This window comes from Lactuca saligna, chromosome 7 (assembly GCF_052625555.1).
Source record: "Lactuca saligna cultivar CGN05327 chromosome 7, ASM5262555v1, whole genome shotgun sequence".
Taxonomy (NCBI): Eukaryota; Viridiplantae; Streptophyta; class Magnoliopsida; order Asterales; family Asteraceae; genus Lactuca; species Lactuca saligna.
In genome coordinates this window covers 136,119,517-136,143,680 of record NC_136423.1, presented here as the reverse complement: position 1 = coordinate 136,143,680, position 24,164 = coordinate 136,119,517, and the positions used below count along the sequence as shown (strand labels likewise).

General features: G+C 39.6%; 1 protein-coding gene across 1 annotated transcript; it reads left to right on the top strand.

Annotated features, from left to right (window-relative positions):
• The first annotated feature begins 6,618 nt into the window (after positions 1 to 6,618).
• LOC145004664 (xyloglucan endotransglucosylase protein 1-like) lies at positions 6,619 to 7,926 on the top strand. The gene is made up of 3 exons (XM_078963626.1): positions 6,619 to 6,920; positions 7,117 to 7,310; positions 7,395 to 7,926. Exons 1-3 carry the CDS (start codon positions 6,648 to 6,650, stop codon positions 7,789 to 7,791), a joined length of 864 nt encoding a protein of 287 aa, XP_078819752.1. The 5' UTR covers positions 6,619 to 6,647; the 3' UTR covers positions 7,792 to 7,926.
• Positions 7,927 to 24,164: the final 16,238 nt, after the last annotated feature.

Sequence of the window (24,164 nt, the reverse complement as noted above, 5' to 3'; positions counted from 1 at the left end):
CCCGAAATCATACCACACACAAAGTCCCCATATCACATATCATATTAGCTAGAAACCTACATATCACACAAGCCATGTTTTCAAAGTAAATTGTTATTTTCATTATTTAACCTTTTCAAACAAAACCCCCTTTGTGACCCTTGCGCAATGAGATATAAAATTTTGTCCCTTGTCTATGAGGATCGACCCTTCTTACATCGTACTACTTTTTAGTGCATTAAAACAGTGTATTTGGAGTCCATTGTACCCCTATTATTTGTTAGGTTTCACACACCCAATAGTCTTGATTCAAATTTTGTTTTTGTTTCCAAGGATGTAAAGTTCTATGAGTTTGTGATTCCTTTTAAGCTTAAATCCTATTCTGTAACTGAGAAATCCAATGTTATCTTGAGTAGTAGTGATCCGTTTTTCTATGATGAGTCTTTGTTATTTAGTTCTCTTCATGAAAACACTAGTTTAGATGACTTTAGAGTTATCCATAAGTCAGATAGTATTAGTGCATACCTTAATTCGGATGAGACAAATAATTATGATGTCAACAACCTGACTGACGTTGTGACAACCCGACATTTTGAGACAATATAATGTAACACCAGTCAAATTTAGGCCAAAATATAACTTTCCTAAAATATTATTTTGGTTAAATAAAGTGGTAGGAATTGTATCAAGGTTTTCGTACATATAAAAAACATTAAAATCCGAGTTATAATGGAGAAGTTATGACCAACCAAAGATTCTCGGCAAAACCAGGCAACACCGATTAAGCGAAAAACGTGAAGTTTCAATACAATAACATTTAGCCTTAGGTATCTAAACGATAGTCGTAGATTTCGTTAAACCATGATCATGCATAAAAAGAACGCCCAAAACGGACATCGTATTAAGAAGTTACAAATTTTCTAAGTTTTGTAACAGCGGCACACAGCTAAAAACTCGAAATAAAGATCGAGCGATTTTTAGCCGACACAACTTAAACGAGAGTTGAAGGTCTCGACAATAGTAGTTCGATGGTAAAAAGACAAACGAAAACGGACGTCGGGTAAAGAAGTTATGGATTTTTAATGAAGTTATCGTGTCCCGGCCTATAAATTAAAATATAATTAAAAATAAATTCAAAATTTGCTGACGGAGTCTAAATGAAAGTTGTAGAGTATTTTCTCACCTTCGCGTGGATATAAAGAATGTCAAAAATGGAGCCCGTATGCGAATGTTATGGATTTTACAAGTTCGTGGCACACACACCGAAACGATTTACGTCCAGCGTACCCTCGTACGCCCAACGTACTCGGATGCTAGGCTCCGGATTGTCCATGTCGCTTCGACGCTTCTTCCGAGGATGCGGTAAGCGCTGACGTCGCGTATGTCCAGCGTACTCCGAAGTTACGCCCAACGTAACGAGTACGCCCAACGTACTCCGAATTTACGCCCAACGTAATCCCTCTTCCAGCACCCTATAAATAGAATGCGAGGGTGCCGACTGCCTTTGCTAAAAATCTTCATTCCTCTCACATTTTCACCTTGTTTTTCATGCCGACAACACCCCGACTTCCCAGTTTCATATCTAAGGCCCGACGAAGGTCCGAAGCCTCGAGATTCCCGAGAATCTTGTCACTTTCCGGTCAAGGTGCCGCCCGAGAAAATCTTGTTTTCTTCAAATCACCGACTTTCTTCGGTGAGTTCATACCCCTATAAACTACATTTTTAAATGTGTTATCAATACTTTTTATATACACTTTTAAGGGGGGGAATACAAGTAAACACACGATTATTATCGTGTGTAACCCAAAGTTTCACTAAATACTCATTTTTATCAAGTAAATCATATGTGATTCATAACCACTACATGGAACCTTTCGTACGCAAAATATATCACGATATCATCTTGTCTTTTGAAAGTAAATATGTTGTTTTACATATACGAATCAAACACTTTATTTATACTTTGAGTATATGTGTTCATTTATGTCACCACAAAAGTTACACATTACATAACAAGTGAGCATTTCACTAGTGTTTACTATACAAACGAAACAAACTTTTGGAAAAACTATAATAGTTTACGACAAACATTTTTACATGTTAAAAACTCTTTATCAAACTGTCTTACATACTTTATGTTTCCTTTCAAACGCTGTCAGAATCGTATTTCAAACAAAGGTCTTCTTATACTTAAAATCGTTCTTATCAAACAAACTACTTTCAAATCGTCTTATAAACTGACATCAAGTCATCATTCCTTATTTATTAAACTTGTCAAACGTTATACAAAACTTCTTTTATATTTTTCTATTGTCAAATGCACGCCTATACATGTGTAATTATATATATATATATATATATATATATATATATATATGATGTATACATATATAGACATAAAAGTTTTCCATCAGTTGGTTCAGTACCTTTGGGTAGCAAAGGCATATTTCGGTTATACACCCACACTACTAGTAACTATAATAGGTATAGTTAGGATATACTACTTACCATTCCAAGTACAAGGAATCACACAAGAGTCAGTTTATTTATGAGTCTATACTAATACATCACATACTATATGAAGAGATACGATTACATAAAATTACAAGGCATACAAATTTCAAGACATACAATTACAAGAGATACAATCACATAAGATAGTGTACTAGATATTCATGAAATTTCACATACTACAAAGTACCATATCAAAGAGATATTTTAATATACAAGAAACAAATGGACATTTTCATACGTAAATCTGTTTTATACTAGGTTTTGTGAGACATTTCATGTACTTTTGAGTATGCATTATTAAGTCCTGTATTATATACCATAATCCCTTGTAGGGGGAGCGTGATACTTGTGTATAGATCTATACGGGATTGACAATCCCGCATCTAAACAGTTAGCTACAGTTAGACCGGAAGGTCTGGGGTGACAAATGTCATAACATTTCAATGCCTGAAGAACGTTGTTACAGGAAGTCTGGGTCATTAGCATGGTTATAAAACTCACACGGAGTATTAAAAACACGTTGATTTACGGGGTTATCATATACCTTAGCGATTATATATGTACACAAATCTACTATTTTAGACATGAAGAACATCATGGTAGTTTATTTTTGGGACTTTTAAACCACTACCCACTTATAAACAAATATTGGATTTCTGAAGCAAACATTCAAAACAGTCGGGTCTTGGTAGAAGGCTACATTTTATACTAGTAGAAAATATGGGATTTTCTAGGGTTTTCAAACATTTACAATTACTTACAAACATGTTCGTTGGTACGAACTTTCCTTCAAACATTTACAGGTCTTTCTTTACAGCTTTACAAATCAAAGTCACATAAATACTTATGAATTCACCAACATTATTGTTGATACTCGCTTTCAAAATAACTTGTATTCCCAAGACACGAATGGATAGGTACGACTACCAAGTTCTCTGAAGACGGAGCGATCAAGACTCGTCTTTTATTTTTTTATTCATTTTGTAGAATTATACTATGAAAAAACTCAAATGTAATTAAAATTATACTATTAATGCAATGGATGATGTTGTTGCTTGTTTACTACTTTGCATTGTTGTGATACATTACATGATGTCCTCCGCCCCAGAACGTTTCCGCCGTTCTCGGTTTTGGGGTGTGATAGACGTGGTACAAGTGCCTCTTTCTGATGAGAAAGTTCCCAATTCATCTTCTTTGATCGAGGAAAAGTAGTCAAATTCTAGTCCTTCTGGCGGTCAGTCTGTAAGGTCACTAGGCCTGGTTGTGATGTTCACATGCCTGTTAGCTAGATCTAGTGATTATGTTGTTGAGGGAAGACATAAATATGGAATTGAAAGATCTATAAATTATTCTGTATTAACAAATGAAAATAAGTGTTTTGTGTCTAATCTAAATAAAACACGTGAACCAACAACATATAAAGAGGCTGTTTCTAAGCTAAATTGGGTCAAAGCAATAAATGAAGAAATGGAGGCTTTGTATAGAAATCTTACATGGGAAATAAATGATCTTCCTAAACATAGAAAGCCAATTGGTTGGTGGTGGATATATAAAATTAAATATAAATCAGATAGAGAAATTGAAAGATACAAAGTTAGGCTTGTATAGGCTTAAAATAGAGAAATTGAAAGATACAAAGATAATAAATTTTGCAAACTTGTCAAATCATTATATAGGCTTAAACATGCCCCTAGAAAATGGAATGAGAAGTTGTGTTCTTCTCTTTCAAGTTTTAGTTCTATTCAAAGCATAAATGATTACTCTTTGTTTGTTAGGTCAAAATGTGATACTTTTGTTATATTACTTGTATATGTGGATGATATCATTTTAACAAGCAACTGTATTTCTGAAATCAGTTGTGTGAGGATTTTCTCATGTCTCAATTTTTAATTAAAGACTTTGGAGAATTAAAATATTTTCTAGGCATAGAGTTCATATCTTTTAATGGTGGTATTTGTTTAAATCAAAGAAAATTCTATTTATAACTTCTTCATGAATTTGGAATGCTTGCTTGCAAACCTGTGAAAATTACTCTAGAAACTAATTTAGTTATTCCAAAGGATTGTGATACAGATAGTTCTGACAATTTTGTTAATATTTTTGAATTTTAAAAACTTATACGTAAGCTCATTTATTTAACTATTGCTAGACCATATATTGCTTATGGTGTTCAAATTCTTAGTCAACATATGCATAAACCTCAAAAGTACCATTTGAACTTTGCTTTTAGGTTGTTGAGGTATTCAAAGTCCAGTCTAATCAAAGAATAGATGTTTTTTATTCATAAATCTAATGTTTTTGATCTTGTTGCATATGTGGATGCTGACTGTGCCAAGTGCCTTACCACTAATAGGGTACTTAGTTTATTGGAGAGGTTCTCTTATTTCCTAGAAAAGTAAGAAGCAAAGTATAGTGTCCAGATCTTCCACTGAATCTAAATACCGTGCTTTGGGGTCTGTTACTTGTGAAATTTTGAGAGTATTAAATTTTTATTTGATCTTGGTTTTAAAAATTTAACTCGAGTTATTATTATTATTATTTGTGATAAGGAGTCTATAATCCAATTAGCTGTTAAAACTAGTTTTTATGAAAAGTTGAAGCATTTTAAAGTAGATTTTCATTTTGTTAGGAAAAAAACTGATAGTGGTATTGTTGAAGTTGTTAAGGCTAACTCTTATGATTAGAATTCTGACAATCTTACAAAATCTTTAGTTTCGTTTCAACATGAAAATTTTCAAAAAGATTGGGTCTTATTGACCTTTTTCATGATAAATGATTAAAATGTTAAGTTAGAGAGGGGGTGTTCTATATATTTATTTATTTAAGCTTAACATTTTATAATTTTTGGATAGTTTGGTCAATTTTTGTATTGATGTTATTGTGCATGGGTTTTGTAAGTTTCTTATTGCAAATATGAGTTTGTTGATATGCCATGTCATTTTTCATGACCAGGGTATGTATGCTTGTTTGTCAGCTGGCTCGTCTCAATCATATGATACATTCTGTAGATTGCTATATCTTTTATGTCTAACTCTCGATTAGGGTTTTCTGTATTATCTAGGATTTGTATTTCCGATCACAGTAAAATCATTTTGTGTATACGTTAGAGTGTGAGTGTTATGTAGCAAGGATTTTCTTTGTAAGTATTGTCGTACAAACGGACTGGTTTATGGTGAATAAATTGTCCATGTCCGGAAGTTCTTGAGTTTTTACGTTTCTAATATGCTTGTACGTATTTATAGAGTTGAGACGAAAGAACTTATTTTGTTATGATTGATTGATTGTTATAATCTCCTTTGAATATCCACTATGTTCACATGGTAGATACATGTTCATCCCATGCAAGATACCTTTTTTTTTCTTGGTTTCTTTCAATGAATCGGTCTATAGCATATATATAAATATTCAACTATCACCATTAAAAGGTTATGACTAAGGCAAATAATTTTAGATGCTATTATTTTCCCTATAAAATTGCTGTTTAGATTACAACACATTTGAAAACTCAAAAAGACAAATAACGGTAAATTATTTAGTTACCATCTTTAAGGAGTGTCCTCGTCCTCAAACATCATCTTCAGTTTCACACTTACAGTAATTGCAGTCACAACATCTATGTACTTGTTTAACTCTATGACGAATTTACTTTCCCTGCCAAATTTCAAGAACTCAATCAAGATCACAACCTTTCCAAAGAAATCAATATATGCGCCATTTTAATTAATTTTAAGAATGTGATAGTTATAAAATATAATTGTACATAATATAATAATGGATAGAGTTCTGAATGAACTAAAAATAAATAATCTTAAAGAACAGACTGTGATTGTAAATGTCAACCACCGGTCCAATTATGACAAATTTGCAAATTTTGAGTTGCCAGTGGTATTGAAAAAAAAAACCCACCGCTCCTCTCCATGTCCAGAAGAATAATGTGAGTTGGCACGCGTCAATAGATGTTGTGCATCCATTAGGCACCATGACATCCTTCAGTAACAAGGATGGTTCCTATTGAAAACTGTCAACGTAGCCACACCTATATATATAAACAATATCAGTACTACTTCCCACAAACATAACATCTCTCTCTCTCTCTCTCTCTCTCTCTCTCTCTCTCTCTCTCTCTCTCTCTCTCTCCATATATAGAAACAATAATGGGAACGTCCAACTCTAGTATTTCTGCAGTTGTTCTTTTAATATCAATTCTAATAGTAGCAGCATCAGCAGGAAGTTTTTACGATGACATGGACATCACTTTTGGGGGTGAACGTGCTAAAATTGTGAATGGAGGTGAGGATCTTTCACTGTCACTCGACCAATACTCTGGATCGGGTTTCCAGTCGAAGCACGAGTACCTGTTTGGAAGGTTCGACATGCAACTCAAACTAGTACCAGGCAATTCTGCTGGCACCGTCACCACATTCTACGTGAGTACCATCGATCGGTTTCAATCTTGAATTATATATATATATATATATATATATATATATATATATATATATATATATATATATATATATATATATATATATATATATATATATATATATATTGTCACTCACTTGTATTAATCTTTAATTTAAAAGCTGATAATAACCATGTCTTTGTATTAAATCACATCAGTTGTCATCACAAGGTGCGGGTCACGATGAGATCGACTTCGAGTTCTTGGGCAACTCCACGGGAAACCCTTACACAATTCACACCAATGTGTATTCACAAGGGAAAGGAAACAAAGAACAGCAGTTCCACCTTTGGTTTGACCCTACTGCAGCCTTCCACACCTATACCATCGTATGGAACAGTCTAAGAATTATGTAAGTCACGCATCCAACATAAACATTTGGTTCTCTTCCTTTCTCGTGTTTTTCTACTGTTCCTAAACCTCTTTGTCTCTGCAGTTTCTTGATAGATAACATACCAGTAAGGGTGTTCAATAACAATGATGCTGCTGGAGTCCCATTTCCCAAGAGCCAACCCATGAGGGTGTATGCCAGCCTGTGGAATGCGGATGACTGGGCAACCCAAGGTGGGCGTGTGAAGACTGACTGGACGAATGCGCCTTTCACCGCGTTATACAGGAAATTCAATGCCAATGCCAAAAAAGTTGGTCCCAATTCAGTATCTTCAAACTCAATAAATGATAACCAGTCATGGAGTACCCAAGGACTTGATGCAGCTGGCCGAAACAGGATCCGGTGGGTGCAAACCAAGCACATGATCTACAACTACTGCAACGACCGCAAACGGTTTCCCAATGGTATTTCAGCGGAATGCAAGACCTCTAGATTCCTTTAAGCCTCCTTACTAACTTGATACCATATTTTTTATTCTTTATTGATCGATTTCTGATCTTAATGATTATTTATTCTTTGATTCATTGTAAACATTCAAATTGAAATTACAAATAAATAAACAAGTATAAGATTCTATTTTCACTTTAAAAACGCATTCTATAGTGGCACCCAAAAATTGCGGAAATACATTTTCTCTTCATTTCTATTTATATAGTTTGGTTGCCTAAAATTAAAAGTCGTAAGTAAAAACATTATAATTTTAAAACCCTTTTTCCTTCGACACTACATACAAATTTCATTACGTGTAGAATTACCAACAAAAAATGATCCTCGTGTTCTATCATTGTTTTCGATATGAAACATTATATATGGTTAGAATTTGTGCAACAGGGGCCTTGTGATTATTGAAGAAAAACATGCATTTACTTTATGACACAAAAACATGGGCATATGACCAAGTGATAGATGTGTGTAAAACCAACTGGTTTTAATCCTATTAACTTAAACACAAAGACGAACACACGGAAGGCAGTGTACCTATCGATTAGCAGTTTAGTTCAGGTAAGTAGGGTATTGAACACAGGGAACGGTAAACAATTAAAAGAAATGCTAATATTATCTAAATAAAACAAGTAATAGAAAGGAGGTTTCTCTAGTTTTGCAAGACTAGAAACTTAAACAATTAACTAAAATTTAAACTAAGAAACTAAGAGCTAAGCAAATAAAATCAACTAAATTCAATAATAAAGAGGACTTCTGTTTAGGTTCGCTCATTTGTTCCCATGGATGATTTCAATGTATCAGATTAATTCTTCATTGGCTACCGACTAAGATGATTAGTTTAACGTTCACTATTACTAATCGTTAGGAAATAAATTAACTCAAGCAGTGGCCAGTTGTCTAAATTAACGAATTTCCTAGTTATTGATTCCGGTTAAATAAGACTTGTAATGGTTAATTAAATTGGCCCTTCAATTAACGTCTTGCTGATGTTCATCAAACTAGCTGACACATTAACTTACATATCTTCTAGTTAATTCTAGTTTCACATTCGCTATTCCTAGACATACAACTATGTGGTCACAATAATCATACGAAATTAATAACTAAAAGATGTTCATACAACTTAATTACTGATTTATTAACAGAAGAATAGTTATTGTTAACACATAAGGTTCTTTAACAAGCTTAATAAAACATAATAACCAATTAAAATTAATCCTAATCAAATAGTCAATCCATGTTCACAAATTCATCTACCTAAACAGAAGTTATGAGTTTTAGCTCATGATTACAACAGAAACAAGCTCAAAAATGAAATGAATTGGTAAAAATATAATTAAAACAAGAGATTAGGTAAGAGTAAACTTGATTTTGACTTGATTCTCCTTAAAATTGAAAGTAGGGTTGATTCCTTAGCTTCCCACGCTCCAGCAACACCTTTAGTCGACAATTGGCCTCCAAGGGTTCATCTATCTCCTAGGGTATCGATCTGAAAGTCCCTTTATCTAGATTTTCACAAAACAGAGGTGACTCATTGAGTCCAGTGACCTACTCGGCGAGTCCGTCACTTAAAACCTATGTACGGCAAGTCAGCGCGTCTAGAATCGCGAAAGCTCGAAGTGACTCGTCTAGTTTATGGCCTAATTGTCGAGTCCGTTTGGAATCAGCATTTTCTCAAAACACAAAAGTCGTCCGAAATTGTGTCTAGTTTTCAAAACATTTTGATTCTCGTCAATCGGAGTTACGGTTCATGAGATATGGCCAATACACTGACGAGGGGTCAAGCTGTCCAGCAACATCCTTTTTTCTTCAAAATCCATGATCCAAGCTTCCAATCACTAGTTCCGCTACCTTTTCCACCCGAGCATGTCATTGTTGCTGAAAAATGAAATTCTAAACTAATTAAGCACCTTTTGTTTATTAAATGAGACAAAAACAACATAAAGTATTAAGATAATGCATGAATTTTATAACTAAATATACCCATATCAGTGATTGATGAAGATGTTAACTTTGAAATGAAGAATTCCGAATTTGAAAAGTTTGATTTTTGAATTTTGTTAGAGAAGATGTAAGAAAAAATGAAAACTTAAAAAAAATACAATAATTGCAGATTGGGCTCAAATAGACATCAACATATAAGTCTTGACACGAAAATGGATAAACATTTGCAAATTTTGCGAGATTTCATATATGTTTGTTGATGATCTGTATTAATTCTGTAATCAACTGGAAGTTCATTGTTGATGATTTCCTTTACGGATGGATATATAGCCAATATATGCTTGTACGTATTTATACATTTGAGACATCGTTACTATTAGATGCCGGTTTGACACTAAATATCATGTTGCTTTCAGACTAATCTAAATTTTTGTTACAATAGTTTCAATCTCTCTTGTAAATATCCATTATGTTCACATGGTAGATACATGTTTATCCCTTTCATGGTACCATTTTTTTTCTTGGTTTCATTAATTGAATACGTTTTTTTAATGAAAAAACTTTAATATATATAAATATTCAAATATCATGATTAAAAGGTTTTGCCTAAGGCAAATTGTTTTAACTACTATTATTCTACCCTATAAAATTAGTTTTTAGATTACAACACATTTGAAAACTCAAAGAGACACATAATGGTAAATTTCTTAGTTACCCTATTCAAAGAGTGTCCTCGTCCTCAAATGTGATCCTCAATTTCACACTTCACACCTACAGTAAATTGCAATTTCTAGACACATCTATGTACATGTTCACACCTATGACAAATTTACTTCCCCTGCCAAATTTCAAGTACTCAAATCAAGATCCCAACCTTTTATTTATATGAAAACTTTTAATTAACTTTAATAATGTGATTGTTAAGATATATAATTCAAAATAATATAGTAATAGATAGAGTAATGAACCAAGAATAAATAATCTTGAAAACCAGTTTACAGGTTTCCTAACCATATTTCATTCTTTAATGTACATAGGGTTGAGTTACATATATTTCTTATAAATCTCTTATTTTGTACAATTGATGCTTTCATTTAAAGAGGAAACCGAGGAGGGAGAGGGAAACCAAAATTTTAGACAAAATGGACGAATTTTGTAATGAAACTAAATGAAAAGGAAAATGTTTAGGGAATTTTCATCCGATTTTATCAGAAATAAGTGTTAACACGGAAATGGGTAAATGTAACGACCCGATTTTCCAAAGGAAATTTTTCGTTTTTGATTATCCAAACACATTTCCATAAATTACAAAATCCCATCTATATTTGTTTTGAAAGTCATATCAATTATAACTTCTATTTAAAACATTAGAGTGTCCCAAAAAAACGTGTGTGAGAGAGTGTACTCCTCGCCATCATGCCTTGCCCCTCCCCTTAGAATCCGATGTATTTAAAACAAATCCACAACATGTAAGTTAATGCTTAGTGAGTTCCACAGAGCATACCACACACAAAGTCCCCATATCACATATCATATTAGCTAGAAAGCTACATATCACATAAGCCATGCATACATAAACCTGTAAGGATGCCGTGGGCTCACCCCAGGGTCTTACACCATTGTGCTATAGGCTACCCCACATGGTGTTAACTTGGAAATTCCATGGGCTACCCCACATGGCCTTATATCCAATGGATACGGGCTCCCCCGGGGTCTTCCATGCAATAACATACATAATCACATAACATAACATATATCACAAAAATATCTACACATGACACAAACATAAACCTGTAAGGATGCCGTGGGCTCCCCCCAGGGTCTTATACCATTGGTCCATGGGCGACCCCAAATGGTCTTAAGTTTGGGAATGCCATAATGTAATAGCCGGATTTTTCAGGTATCTTGTATATTTGTGTTTTTGGGGATTTGAGAGGGGACTCGGCGAGTTGGAGCTCACACCCGCCTAGTAGGGATGCGGATCTGGTCGCGGGATCGCGCTTGGACTCGCCGAGTCTAGGATATGGACTCGGCGAGTCAGTGCTGTGTAATGAAACCCTAATTTCTCGGGTTTGAGACCAATTTAAAGGGCCTAATGGCCGTCATTTGTGCTCACCAGTCCCTTGAGTGAAACCCTAATCGATTGTGAGCATTTGGAGCAAAGTAGGAGGCCATTATTGATCTTGGAGGTGTCATTGTTGCAAGGAAGGAGAAGAACTAGCCAAGGGAAAGCAAGTGGAGCCACTTCTGAGGGTTTGGAGTCCAGAGCATCACTATTGTGGTAATAATTTCGAGTTATCTTCTTCCTTGTTGATGTTTATCTAGATTTAGGGTTTGTTGAACCCTTTTGTGGCAAGATCTAGTGCCCTCTTGGTCCCTTATGAGGTTTGAACCATAGATCTGGACCCTTTGAGGTCCAGAGTGTCCCTTTACCCAAGCTTTTTGGGAATCAATGGAGGCTTTAAATTGGAATCCTCATGCCTTAGGTCAAAACTCCATTTATGAGCCATGGGGTGTGTTATGGGCACCAAGATAAAAGATTTACGTGATGAATAAGTCTAGGGAGGCTAGATCTATAGATTGTGGAAGCAGATCTGACCTTAGAAGCAAGTTGGAGTAGTTGCATGGCATGGACTCGCCGAGTCTGTTCATCAGACTCGGCGAGTAGTTTGAAGATTGCCTTGGGATTTCTCAGTGAGTGGTCCAATCGAGTCATGGGTAGACTCAGTGAGTCAGGGTGAGTTAGAGAGGGACGACAAGTGGACTGAGTCGAACTGGGACTCGCCGAGTTGTTCTTGAGACTCGGCGAGTTGAGTCGGGGTGGCCCCGCGATTCTTCCAGGTGAAACTCGTCGAGTAAGGGCGGGAATACTCGACGTGTAGGAAGGGAATTTCAGAGGGTTGGTGAAAACTTCTAGACTCGCCGAGTCGCCGTAGCACTCGTCGAGTCCGGTCAAAGTTGACCGTTGACCGTTGACCAGAGTTGACCTATGTTGACTTCTTAGGGATAGTCAACCTTAGAGATATAAAGTGTTAATTAGAGACATATGATGTTATAGGAGGATTAGAGCTCGGAGGATCGAGCACGAGGGATTTCCAGGATTCATGAGATACCGAGATACGCGAGGTGAGTCTTCTCACTATACTTTACCTTGAGTAGGTAACCAGAGTTATGTGATAGAGTATTTGTATGCCATGTATGTTATGTGTTGTACTGCATTATTTCTATGTGATTTATGTGGTGCATGTTTATCAGAGTTAGAACCTGAGGGTTCACAGAGTTTGGGTGCACGGACCCATAGAGTTATAGCCTCGAGTGGCTATTATGTGTTAAACGTGGTATTTTAGGGAACTCACTAAGCTTTGTGCTTATAGTGTTTGATGTTATTGTTTCAGGTACTAGCGACGACCGCGGGAAGGCGCCGGCTTGATCCGTACACACACACTCGGAGTTTTTACATTGTGATCTTGGGATTTTGTATTGACCTATAATGGATAATTAATATGGTTGTTTGATGAATATTAATCGAATTATGTTTTATAAGAAAATTTCAAAATTTTGTTTTGAAATTTACGGTGTTACAATTTGGTATCAGAGCCTTGGTTTGAGGGATTCGGGTACACCTTCGGGAGTATTTGAACTCAAACTGAGGAATCGGAAAGATATTTTCAAAAGAAAACCTAACTTTTCTAAGAGTAAAAGATTTTCTTGAAAAAGAAACAAATTCCAGGAAGAAACGTGTGTACGATCAGTCAGCGCCCGAACGGTGAATTCCCAAAATACCTTTATATTATGTAATATTGATATTGATATGATGTATCTGCATGCTAGAGTAGGCTAGGTATTGCTAATAGGACTAGAGTGGCCTGATTTGTGATGCCTTAGCCTAGGGAGAGGTGAGCTGCTATGAGATGCTTGAGAGTGAGTAGGTAGCAGCGAGAGGCTTATAAGAGATCTATTAGAGAGTGTTCTACGCATGATAGAGTACTTGGGATTTGGGATCCGAAGAGGAAGATTTGGGGTGTGTACTGAGACGGTGTGGCAGTAGTATTGGGCCCGTACTACTGAAAGCACTGGGGCGGTGCATAGTCCAAATAAGAATCTTTGGGATACCAAGAATCAAGGAGGGGTGGATTGTCGAGTGTGAGAATACTCGAGTGAATTCTAATTTATCACATGTTGTATTTCAGAGTTTGATCATAGTGAGGACACGTCATATGCCGGAGGGTGCCGGAGCCAGTGATGAGGAGATTCGACAGATCATTCATCAGGAGGTGGTTGCGGTCATCAGGGCTGAGATACCAAAGATGTTCGGGTCTATTAAGATCGCGCTGATTGAGACATTTGACGAGCGTTACGCCGCTCTTTCTGAGGCTGCTGTTGCAGCGGCTGCCGCAGCGATCGCTGCGGCGAGACCCCTGGGAGGTGATGCGTCGCTGTTTCGGGAGTTCAGCAACACCAAACCACCAAAGTTTGATGGGACACAGGATCCGGTGGCAGCTATGAGGTGGATATATGATATGGAGGGGTGCTTCTTCACTTGCTCATCTCCTGAGCATCTAAAGGTTCGGTTCGCGCTGAACCAGCTTCGCTTGGGAGCGAATGACTGGTGGAAGTTTGTGACGGCGCATTTTACGCCTGCTGAGCTTTCGGCAGTGACCTGGGAGAGGTTCACTACCATGTTCCGGGATGAGTACGTTCCCCAGGTGGAGAGGGAGCGTTTGGCACAGGAGTTTCTGACCCTCAAGCAGGGTACTGAGTCAGTTACAGCGATCACGAGGATGTTCCATGAGAGGGCAATGTTCTGCCCTGAGCATGTGTCCACTGAGGAAGCACGTATGAGCCGCTACCTGAGCATTTTGAGACGGGATATTCGAGAGTTCGCCGCGAACTCCTCGTACCGGACATTTGCTGAGCTTCAGGAAAATGCCCGGAAGAGGGAGATTGAGCTTGAGACACAGGCCAGGGAGGAGGCGGAGTCTCTGGGGAGGGATCGGCGGCCGGCACAGTCTCAGCCGGCAGCCAAGCGTGCTAAGCCTGCTGATCCCAAACCCGGGAGCCAGAAGGGCCGCACTTGTGGGAAGTGCGGCAAGGGTCATGATGGTGTTTGTCGAGCAGGATCTTGCTACAATTGTGGAAAGGAGGGGCACATGGCCAAGGACTGGCCCAAGGGGTTTGCAGTGTGTTTTCACTGTAACCAGACCGGACACCGGAAGGCGGAGTGTCCGCTGCTGCGCGGAGCATCTCAGGGATCTGCCCCTGCTTCCATCAGAGCTACAGTGAGTCGGCCCGTGAAGGCCGAGGCACCGAGAGCTCGAGGGAGAGCCTTTCAGCTGACTGCGGAGGAGGTCCGCGCTGCACCCGACGTTGTGGCTGGTACGTTTCCTTATATATATATTTATTTTGGTGTTGAGATATTATGCTTATATTATGTTATGCATAGGTACCTTCCTTGTGGACTCTGTGCCTGCTTTAGTGTTATTTGACTCGGGTACGAGTCGGTCTTTTGTATCTTTGGCCTTTAGTCAGCATATCAGTGTTAGTCGTCAGGCATTGAGTCGGCCTCTGCGGGTTTCCATAGCTGCCGACAGAGTGATTTGTGCCACGGAGGTCCTCCGGGGATGTGTGTTAGAGATTTTTGGGCTGGAGTTTCCGATTGATCTGGTTCCTATTGCGATGGGTGATGTCTGTGTCATTATGGGCATGGACTGGTTGAGCCGATTCGGTGCGGTTATCAACTGCGAGCGTCAGCTGGTGACCATACGAGATCCTAGTGGGGGAGTTCTTTCGGTATACGGCGAGGGTACACGTTCTGGATCAGCCTTTTGTTCGGCCGCTAGGGCGAGATAGTGTTTACAGCAGGGCTGTAAGGGTTTTGTGGCGTATGTGATGGATACGCGAGTGATCTCTGAGAGACCGAGTTCAGTGGATGAAGTTCCGGTGGTGCGTGAGTTTCCAGATGTTTTTCCCGAAGAATTATCGGGTGTGCCTCCCGTGAGGCAAGTGGAGTTCAGTATTGATTTGGTTCCGGGAGCCGCGCCTATCGCTAAGGTGCCTTATCGTCTTGCACCTCCAGAGATGCAAGAGTTATCATCGCAGCTTCAGGAGCTGCTGGGGAAGGGGTTTATTCGGCCGAGTAGCCCGCCGTGGGGAGCACCCATTCTGGTTGTGAAGAAGAAGCACGGCTCGCATCGAATGTGTATTGATTACCGAGAATTGAATAAGCTGACGGTCAAGAACCGTTATCCGTTGCCGAGGATCAATGATTTATTCAATCAGTTACAGGGAGCATCTTGGTTCTCCAAGATCGATTTGAGGTCGGGCTATCATCAGGTGAGAGTGCGGGACGAGGACGTCCAGAAGACAGCATTCAGGACGCGATATGAGCATTATGAGTTTGTGGTGATGCCTTTTGGGCTCACCAATGCCCCGACTGTATTCATGGATCTCATGAACAGGGTATGCAGGCCGATGTTGGATCGGTCGGTGATTGTATTCATCGATGATATTCTGGTATATTCGAGATCTAGAGAGCAGCATGAGGAGCATTTGAGGGAAGTTCTTGGGGTTTTGAGATCGGAGAAACTTTATGCAAAGTTTTCCAAGTGCGATTTCTGGTTGCGGGAGGTCCAGTTTCTGGGGCACCTCGTTAATCAGAAAGGGATATTAGTCGATCCGGCCAAGGTTGATGCGGTGATGAGTTGGGAGGTGCCAAAGTCACCCTCTGAGATCAGGAGATTCCTTGGGTTGGCAGGGTACTATCGGAGGTTTATCAAGGATTTCTCCAAGATCGCAGTGCCACTCACCAGATTGACCCGGAAGGGTGTTACATTTTTATGGGGTCTCGAGCAACAGACCTCCTTTGAGACGCTTCGCCAAAGGTTGTGCGAAGCTCCGGTATTAGCTCTTCCGGAAGGGATGGAAGATTTTGTGGTATTTTGTGATGCATCGATTTTAGGGCTGGGAGCGGTGCTGATGCAGAAGGGACATGTGATAGCATATGCATTGAGGCAGTTGAAGTCTCATGAGACGAGATATCCCATACATGATCTAGAGTTGGGGGCAGTGGTGTTCGCCCTCAAGATTTGGCGTCACTACTTGTATGGGGTTCGTTGTACGATATACACGGACCATAAGAGCTTGAAGTACTTGATGGATCAACCTAACCTAAATATGCAGCAGAGGAGGTGGTTAGATGTGGTCAAGGATTATGATTGTGAGATCCTGTACCACCCGGGCAAGGCTAATGTGGTAGCTGACGCGTTGAGCCGCATGGCGGAGAGTACTCCACTGCGAAATGTATGTTTGAGATTGACCGTGATAGCTCCAGTTCTGGACGCCATTCGTGGGGCACAGGTCGAGGCTGTGCATCCGGAGATGCAGAAGAGAGAACGGGTCGTTGGTTTGGTTTCCGAGTTCATTTTGGATAGTCGAGGGCTTATGACCTTTCAGGGCCAGATTTGGGTACCGTTTGTGGGCGGTACGCGTACTACTTTGATGGAGGAAGCTCATAGATCGAAATTTTCGATCCATCCTGGGGCTACGAAAATGTATTTGGATTTGAGGAAAGAGTATTGGTGGCCTTGTATGAAGAGGGATGTCGCATGGTTTGTCGAGAGGTGTTTGACCTGTCGAAGGGTTAAGGCCGAGCACCAGAGACCGCATGGCAAGTTACAGCCATTGGAGGTTCCCGAGTGGAAGTGGGAATAGATCACTATGGATTTCATAACCAAATTACCGAGGACTGCCAGAGGAGTTGATGCAATTTGGGTGATTGTGGATAGGTTGACGAAGAGCGCTCACTTTCTTGCCATCAGTGAGAGTTCTTCGGCGGAGAAGTTGGCGGAGGTTTATGTGAGAGAAGTGGTATCTCGGCATGGGGTGCCGATCTCGATTGTTTCAGACCGTGATGTGCGTTTCACTTCCCGATTTTGGAAGATTTCACGAGGAGTTGGGTACTAAACTGCATTTTAGTACCGCATATCATCCCCAGACAGACGGCCAGAGTGAGTGGACGATTCAGACGCTTGAAGACATGCTTCAAGCATGTGTATTTGATTTTGGGGGTAGCTGGGATACGTATTTACCCTTGGCGGAGTTTTCCTACAATAACAGCCATCATTCGATCATCGGTATGCCGCCCTTTGAGCTGTTGTATGGTAGGAGGTGTCGGACTCCCATTTGTTGCGGTGAGGTTGGGCAGAGAGTGATGGGCAGTACAGAGATCGTGATTCAGACGACAGAGCAGATACAGCGGGTCAGACAGAGGTTATTGACCGCCCAGAGCCGACAAAAGAGTTATGCGGACAGGCACCGGTCCGAGCTTGAATTTCAGGTCGGCGACTTCGTTCTCCTGAAGGTTTCTCCATGGAAAGGAGTGATTCGGTTCAGGAAGAGGGGCAAGTTGGGGCCCCGGTTTATAGGTCCATTTCATGTGATTGCGAGGGTAGGCCGGGTAGCCTATCGGTTGGAGTTGCCAGCAGAGTTGGGACAGATTCACGACACTTTTCATGTGTCGCAGTTGAGGAAGTGTATAGCCGATGAATCGGCAGTGGTTCCGTTAGAGGATATTCAGGTGGATGCGAGCCTGAATTATGCCGAGAGACCAGTGGCCATCAGAGATCGGAAGATCAAGGTTCTGAGAAATAAGGAGGTACCTTTGGTGTTGGTTCAGTGGCAACACCGGAGGGGATCAGAGATGACCTGGGAGCCAGAGCGTATGATGCTGGAGCAACATCCGGAGCTGTTTTTAGAGCGAGACTTCGAGGGCGAAGTCTAGTCCTAGTGGGGGAGAGTTGTAACAGCCGGATTTTTCATGTATCTTGTATATTTGTGTTTTTGGTGATTTGAGAGGGGACTCGGCGAGTTGGAGCTCAGACTCGCTGAGTAGGGACGCGGATCTAGTTGCGGGATCGCGCCTAGACTCGCCGAGTCCAGGATATGGACTCGGCGAGTCAGCGTTGTGTAATGAAACCCTAATTTCTCGGGTTTGAGACCTATTTAAAGGGCCTAATGGCCGTCATTTGTGCTCACCAGTCCCTTGAGTGAAACCCTAATCGATTATGAGCATTTGGAGCAAAGTAGGAGGCCATTATTGATCTTGGAGGTGTCATTGTTACAAGGAAGGAGAAGAACTAGCCAAGGGAAAGCAAGTGGAGCCATTTCTGAGGGTTTGGAGTCCAGAGCATCACTATTGTGGTAATAATTTCGAGTTATCTTCTTCCTTGTTGATGTTTATCTAGATTTAGGGTTTGTTGAACCCTTTTGTGGCAAGATCTAGTGCCCTCTTGGTCCCTTATGAGGTTTGAACCATAGATCTGGACCCTTAGAGGTCCAGAGTGTCCCTTTACCCAAGCTTTTTGGGAATCAATGGAGGCTTTGGATTGGAATCCTCATGCCTTAGGTCAAAACTCCATTTATGAGCCATGGGGTGTGTTATGGGCACCAAGATAAAAGCTTTACGTCATGAATAAGTATAGGGAGGCCAGATCTATAGATTGTGGAAGCAGATCTGACCTTAGAAGCAAGTTAGAGTGGTTTCATGGCATGGACTCGCCGAGTCTGTTCATCAGACTCGGCGAGTAGTTTGAAGATTGCCTTGGGATTTCTCAGTGAGTGGTCCAATCGAGTCATGGGTAGACTCAGTGAGTTAGGGTGAGTTAGAGAGGGACGACAAGTGGACTGAGTCGAACTGGGACTCGCCGAGTTGTTCTTGAGACTCGGCGAGTTGAGTCGGGGTGGCCCCGCGATTCTTCCAGGTGAAACTCGTCGAGTAAGGGGGGGAACACTCGACGTGTAGGAAGGGAATTTCAGAGGGTTGGTGAAAACGTCTAGACTCGCCGAGTCGCCGTAGCACTCGTCGAGTCCGGTCAAAGTTGACCGTTGACCGTTGACCGTTGACCAGAGTTGACCTATGTTGACTTCTTAGGGATAGTCAACCTTAGAGATATAAAGTGTTAATTAGAGACATATGATGTTATAGGAGGATTAGAGCTCGGAGGATCGAGCACGAGGGATTTCCAGGATTCGTGAGATACCGAGATACGCGAGGTGAGTCTTCTCACTATACTTTACCCTTAGTAGGTAACCAGAGTTATGTGATAGAGTATTTGTATGCCATGTATGTTATGTGTTGTACTGCATTATTTCTATGTGATTTATGTGGTGCATGTTTATCAGAGTTAGAACCTGAGGGTTCACAGAGTTTGGATGCACGGACCTATAGAGTTATAGCCTCGAGTGGCTATTATGTGTTAAACGTGGTATTTTGGGGAACTCACTAAGCTTTGTGCTTATAGTGTTTGATGTTATTGTTTCATGTACTAGCGACGACCACGAGAAGGTGCTGGCTTGATCCGTACACACACACTCGGAGTTTTTACATTGTGATCTTGGGATTTTGTATTGACCTATAATGGATAATTAATATGGTTGTTTGATGAATATTAATCGAATTATGTTTTATAAGAAAATTTCAAAAATTTGTTTTGAAATTTACGGTGTTACACATAAGTTACCCAACACGGTCTTATATCCAATTGCCACGGGCTCCCCCCGTTGTCTTCCATGCAATAACATACATAATAACCTAACATAAAATGGGTTGGCATTAGTGCCTTAGACCCATTGGTATGGTGAGAAGACTCACCTCGAATGCAGAAACTTCCTGAAAGAAATCCTTAGTTGTTGCCCTAACCATTTCATGAGCTATCAATACCGATCAATATACACAATTAGCAATTGGGTCCCGTACCATAAACCTTAATCCGTGTATGGGGATAAAACAACCATTCTACCCCTGGCCCAGTATGATCCAAAACTAAGGCCCAAACCCAAAACAAAAGCCCCAGTACTAAGTAGGCTTTCCAAATCCACTGGTGGCCTACTAATGGTTGAATTTGCTAAATTGGGCTCAACCCTTCTAATAGGCCTTACCCTAAACCCAAACATAATATTGGCCCAAAACATTTGACTTCTGATGGCCCACTAAGGCCCAAAGACCCAAAGTCCACTGCTTGGCCCAACCCGAGGCCCAAAACACATCAAGCCCATATCTGATAAGTACGTTGCGCGTACTCCTATGTACGCTAAGCGTACAAGCTAAATGGTGTGTACGCTGGGTGTACCTATATGTACGCTTAGCCTACTCCCCTATTAAGTCACCTTCCCATTAAGTGCTTAATACTCTAATCTAGAAGCTATAATCATAGATCCAAGTCCTTTTGAATGTCTTAATCTATAAAGTCACTGACTTGGTGACTTTACATGATCCTAATAAGGCCAAACTCCGAAAATGATATTCTACTTCCATGAAAGTGGTCTTAACTCTTTCATGAACCCATCATGACCACCAAGATGACAACTTTTTGTCTTAGGGAGTCATTTAACACCAAGGGTAGAAACGCTTAGCCAAGAAATCAGGTTTGGAGTATAAAGCTTCATCCTTTGGACCAAAATGACTTCAAAACCAAACTTCACTAGATCTAAGCACACTTGAGGAAAGTTTATAGCTTTATACCTCCAGGTGATCTGAAATGGAACGCCAAACTCTGATCTACTGCTTCCCCTTTGATTCACCACCTTGTTATATTCCTCTTTTGCTTGGAAAATGGCTTCACGACACTAAGATGATCTTTAATGTCCTTTTAAGCTCCAAGAACACTCAATGGAGGATTAGGGTTTCGTGGTGACTGCCTTAGGATGAGAGGGAGGTTGATCCTTGAAGCATTATGTTCTTTATATAGTGGCATACCCTAAAAATTAGGGTTTAGGAACCCTTCTCGTACGCTGGGCGTACGCCTCTTTGCACCCGCATCCATTCGCCCTTATACGCTGGGCGTAACCCAGCTTACGCTGGGCATACCCTCACACCTACCACATTGCATATGGTACTTACTTGCCAACCATTTCCATTCAAGGACCAGTTCTGCCAACAACTTCAAAATGCTATAACCTAGTCATCCTAAGTCCGTTTTCGTCGAACTTTATATCCACGGAAAGGTAACGAGATGCCCTACACTTCTATTAATTCATACCTTTCCTAAAACCTCTTAACAAAAATTCATTTCTCACAAAAGCCCGAACTGCCACTTTATCGAAATAACCCTAGGCTCCAAAACACAAACCGAATACCCTGATCACTTCTAATACATCACCCACACCAAATGGGCCTAGATCTTACCTTCTCAAAAGCGATAATCCTTATAATGACCGCTCGAGCCACATCCTAACACTAGGAATTGATTCAGAAACAAGACTTTACAATTCTCCCCCACTTGAATTAGATTTTGTCCTCAAAATTATGAATCACCATCCCAGACATAATCGACTACCTGAGCAACACGTTCACAAACCCGAGAGTACCCTAGCCTTCCCAACGCAACCAAAACCAACACCGGTAGGGTTTTAGAGCTCGAAGATGAACGAATTTCATGCAACCTATTCACATCTACTCCATTGCAATCTAAAGTCTCAAGATGGCATGTCTCCCTAACAGACTGCCCATATCGAATCATTGCCGAGGTCATGACGCCCATCTCTCAGCTGGCTATTCTTCTCTTAATATTATTTAGTCAAATTGTAAACAACTTAGCATATGAACCAAATAACAGGCATCCAACATAAACATTTGGTTCTCTTCCTTTCTCATGTTTCTCTAATCTTCCTAAAGTTCTTTTTCTCTGCAGTTTCTTAATAGATAACATATCGGTAAGGGTGTTCAATAAAAAGGATGTTGCTGGAGTCCTATTTCCCAAGAGCCAACTCATGAAGGTGTATGCCAGCCTGTGGAATGCAGATGACTGGGCAACCCAAGGTGGGCGTGTGAAGACCGATAGGACTAATGTACCTTTCACTGCATCGTATATGAAATTCAATGCCAATGCCAACAAAGTTGGTCCTAATTTAGTAACTACACGCTCATTAAATGATAACCAGTCATGGAGTACCCAAGGACTTGATGCGGCTGGCCGAAACAGGATCCGATGGGTGCAAACCAAGCACATGATCTACGACTAATGCAACGACCACAAATGGTTTCCCAATGGTATTTCAGTGGAATGCAAGAGCTCTAGATTCGTTTAAGCTTGCTTACTAACTTGATATCCATATTTTTTATTTTTTATTTATCGATTTCTGATCATGATGCTTATTTATTCTTTGATTCATTGTAAACATTCAAATTGAAATTATAAATAAATAAACAAGTATAAGATTCCATTTTCACTTTAAAAACACATTCTATAACGACACAATACAATAATTGAAATGCCTTTTTCGTTCATTTCTAATTATATAGTTCAGTTGCTCAAAATTAAAAATCTTAATAAAAACTTTATAATTTCTAAAACCATTTTTTCTTCGACATTACATTCAAACTTCATTATGTGTAGAATTAACAACAAAATATGATCATCACGGTCTATCATTGTTTTTGATTGGAAACATTGTATATGGTTGAAATTTTTGCAACAGTGGGAATGTGTTTATTGAAGAAACACAAACATTTATTTTATGACACAAAGACATGGACATATGAGTGAGTGATAGATGAAGATGTTAACTTTGAAATGATGAATTCCAAATTTGAAAAGTGATATTTTTTTATAGTTGTAATAAATGTATTTTTGGAAAGCAATAGAAAGTTACATTTGTGAAGAAGGTAGACACAAGGAAGAAATGGTTGAAGTCCCATATTCCTCAGTTAATTGTAGCTTCATGTATGATACGTTATGCACTAGACCTTGTATTGTAATGTAGTGGGAGGCATTAGCAAGTTTATGTCAAATACAAGAAAAAAAATTAGGAAGGGATGAAGTGGTTGTTATGCTACTTGAAAATCACTTATGTGGTCACCTTATCTTTCAAAAGAAAGAAACTATTCTTAGAAGGCTTCAGTGATGTAGATATGGGAGGTTCTAGATATTTAGGGAAAATCATAATAGGGTTTTTTTTTATACCAATGCGGGTATAACCGTCAGTTGGATACTCACACTTTGGAAAGAGTATTCATCTATTAACCATAGAAGCGTAATGAATGGAAACTGAAAAAAATCGTCCCTAGAACTTAATAGGTTGAAAATTTTCATATTAGAATTGGGCACAAAAAAGACCATGTCCTACGTTATTAAAACCATAGTGATTTCAACTATCAAAGAATCTAGTCATTTATATGAAAGAACAAAATATGTGTAGATGAAGTACTACTTTATCAAACAATCAATAAGCCATTAGACTCGTATCCTGAAGAAGATCCTTAGTACTAAAAATTTAGTAGAGATGTTTTCCAAGGCAATCATGTTATAGAAGTTGAATCTATGTAATGCTTCAACTGGCTTCCAGATACTTGGAAAGATAGTTGGAAAGAATTAAGGAAGGCCTATACAGAGATGTGGTTTACAAAGACTAAGTTTAGGTGGCGGAAGATTG

Bases quoted from the DNA above. Each gene is read 5' to 3' on its own strand.
- LOC145004664 (XM_078963626.1), top strand. From the start codon at position 6,648: ATGGGAACGTCCAACTCTAGTATTTCTGCAGTTGTTCTTTTAATATCA. The intron at 6,921-7,116 runs GTGAGTACCATC...AAATCACATCAG, and splicing joins GCACCGTCACCACATTCTAC to TTGTCATCACAAGGTGCGGG. The intron at 7,311-7,394 runs GTAAGTCACGCA...TTGTCTCTGCAG, and splicing joins TGGAACAGTCTAAGAATTAT to TTTCTTGATAGATAACATAC.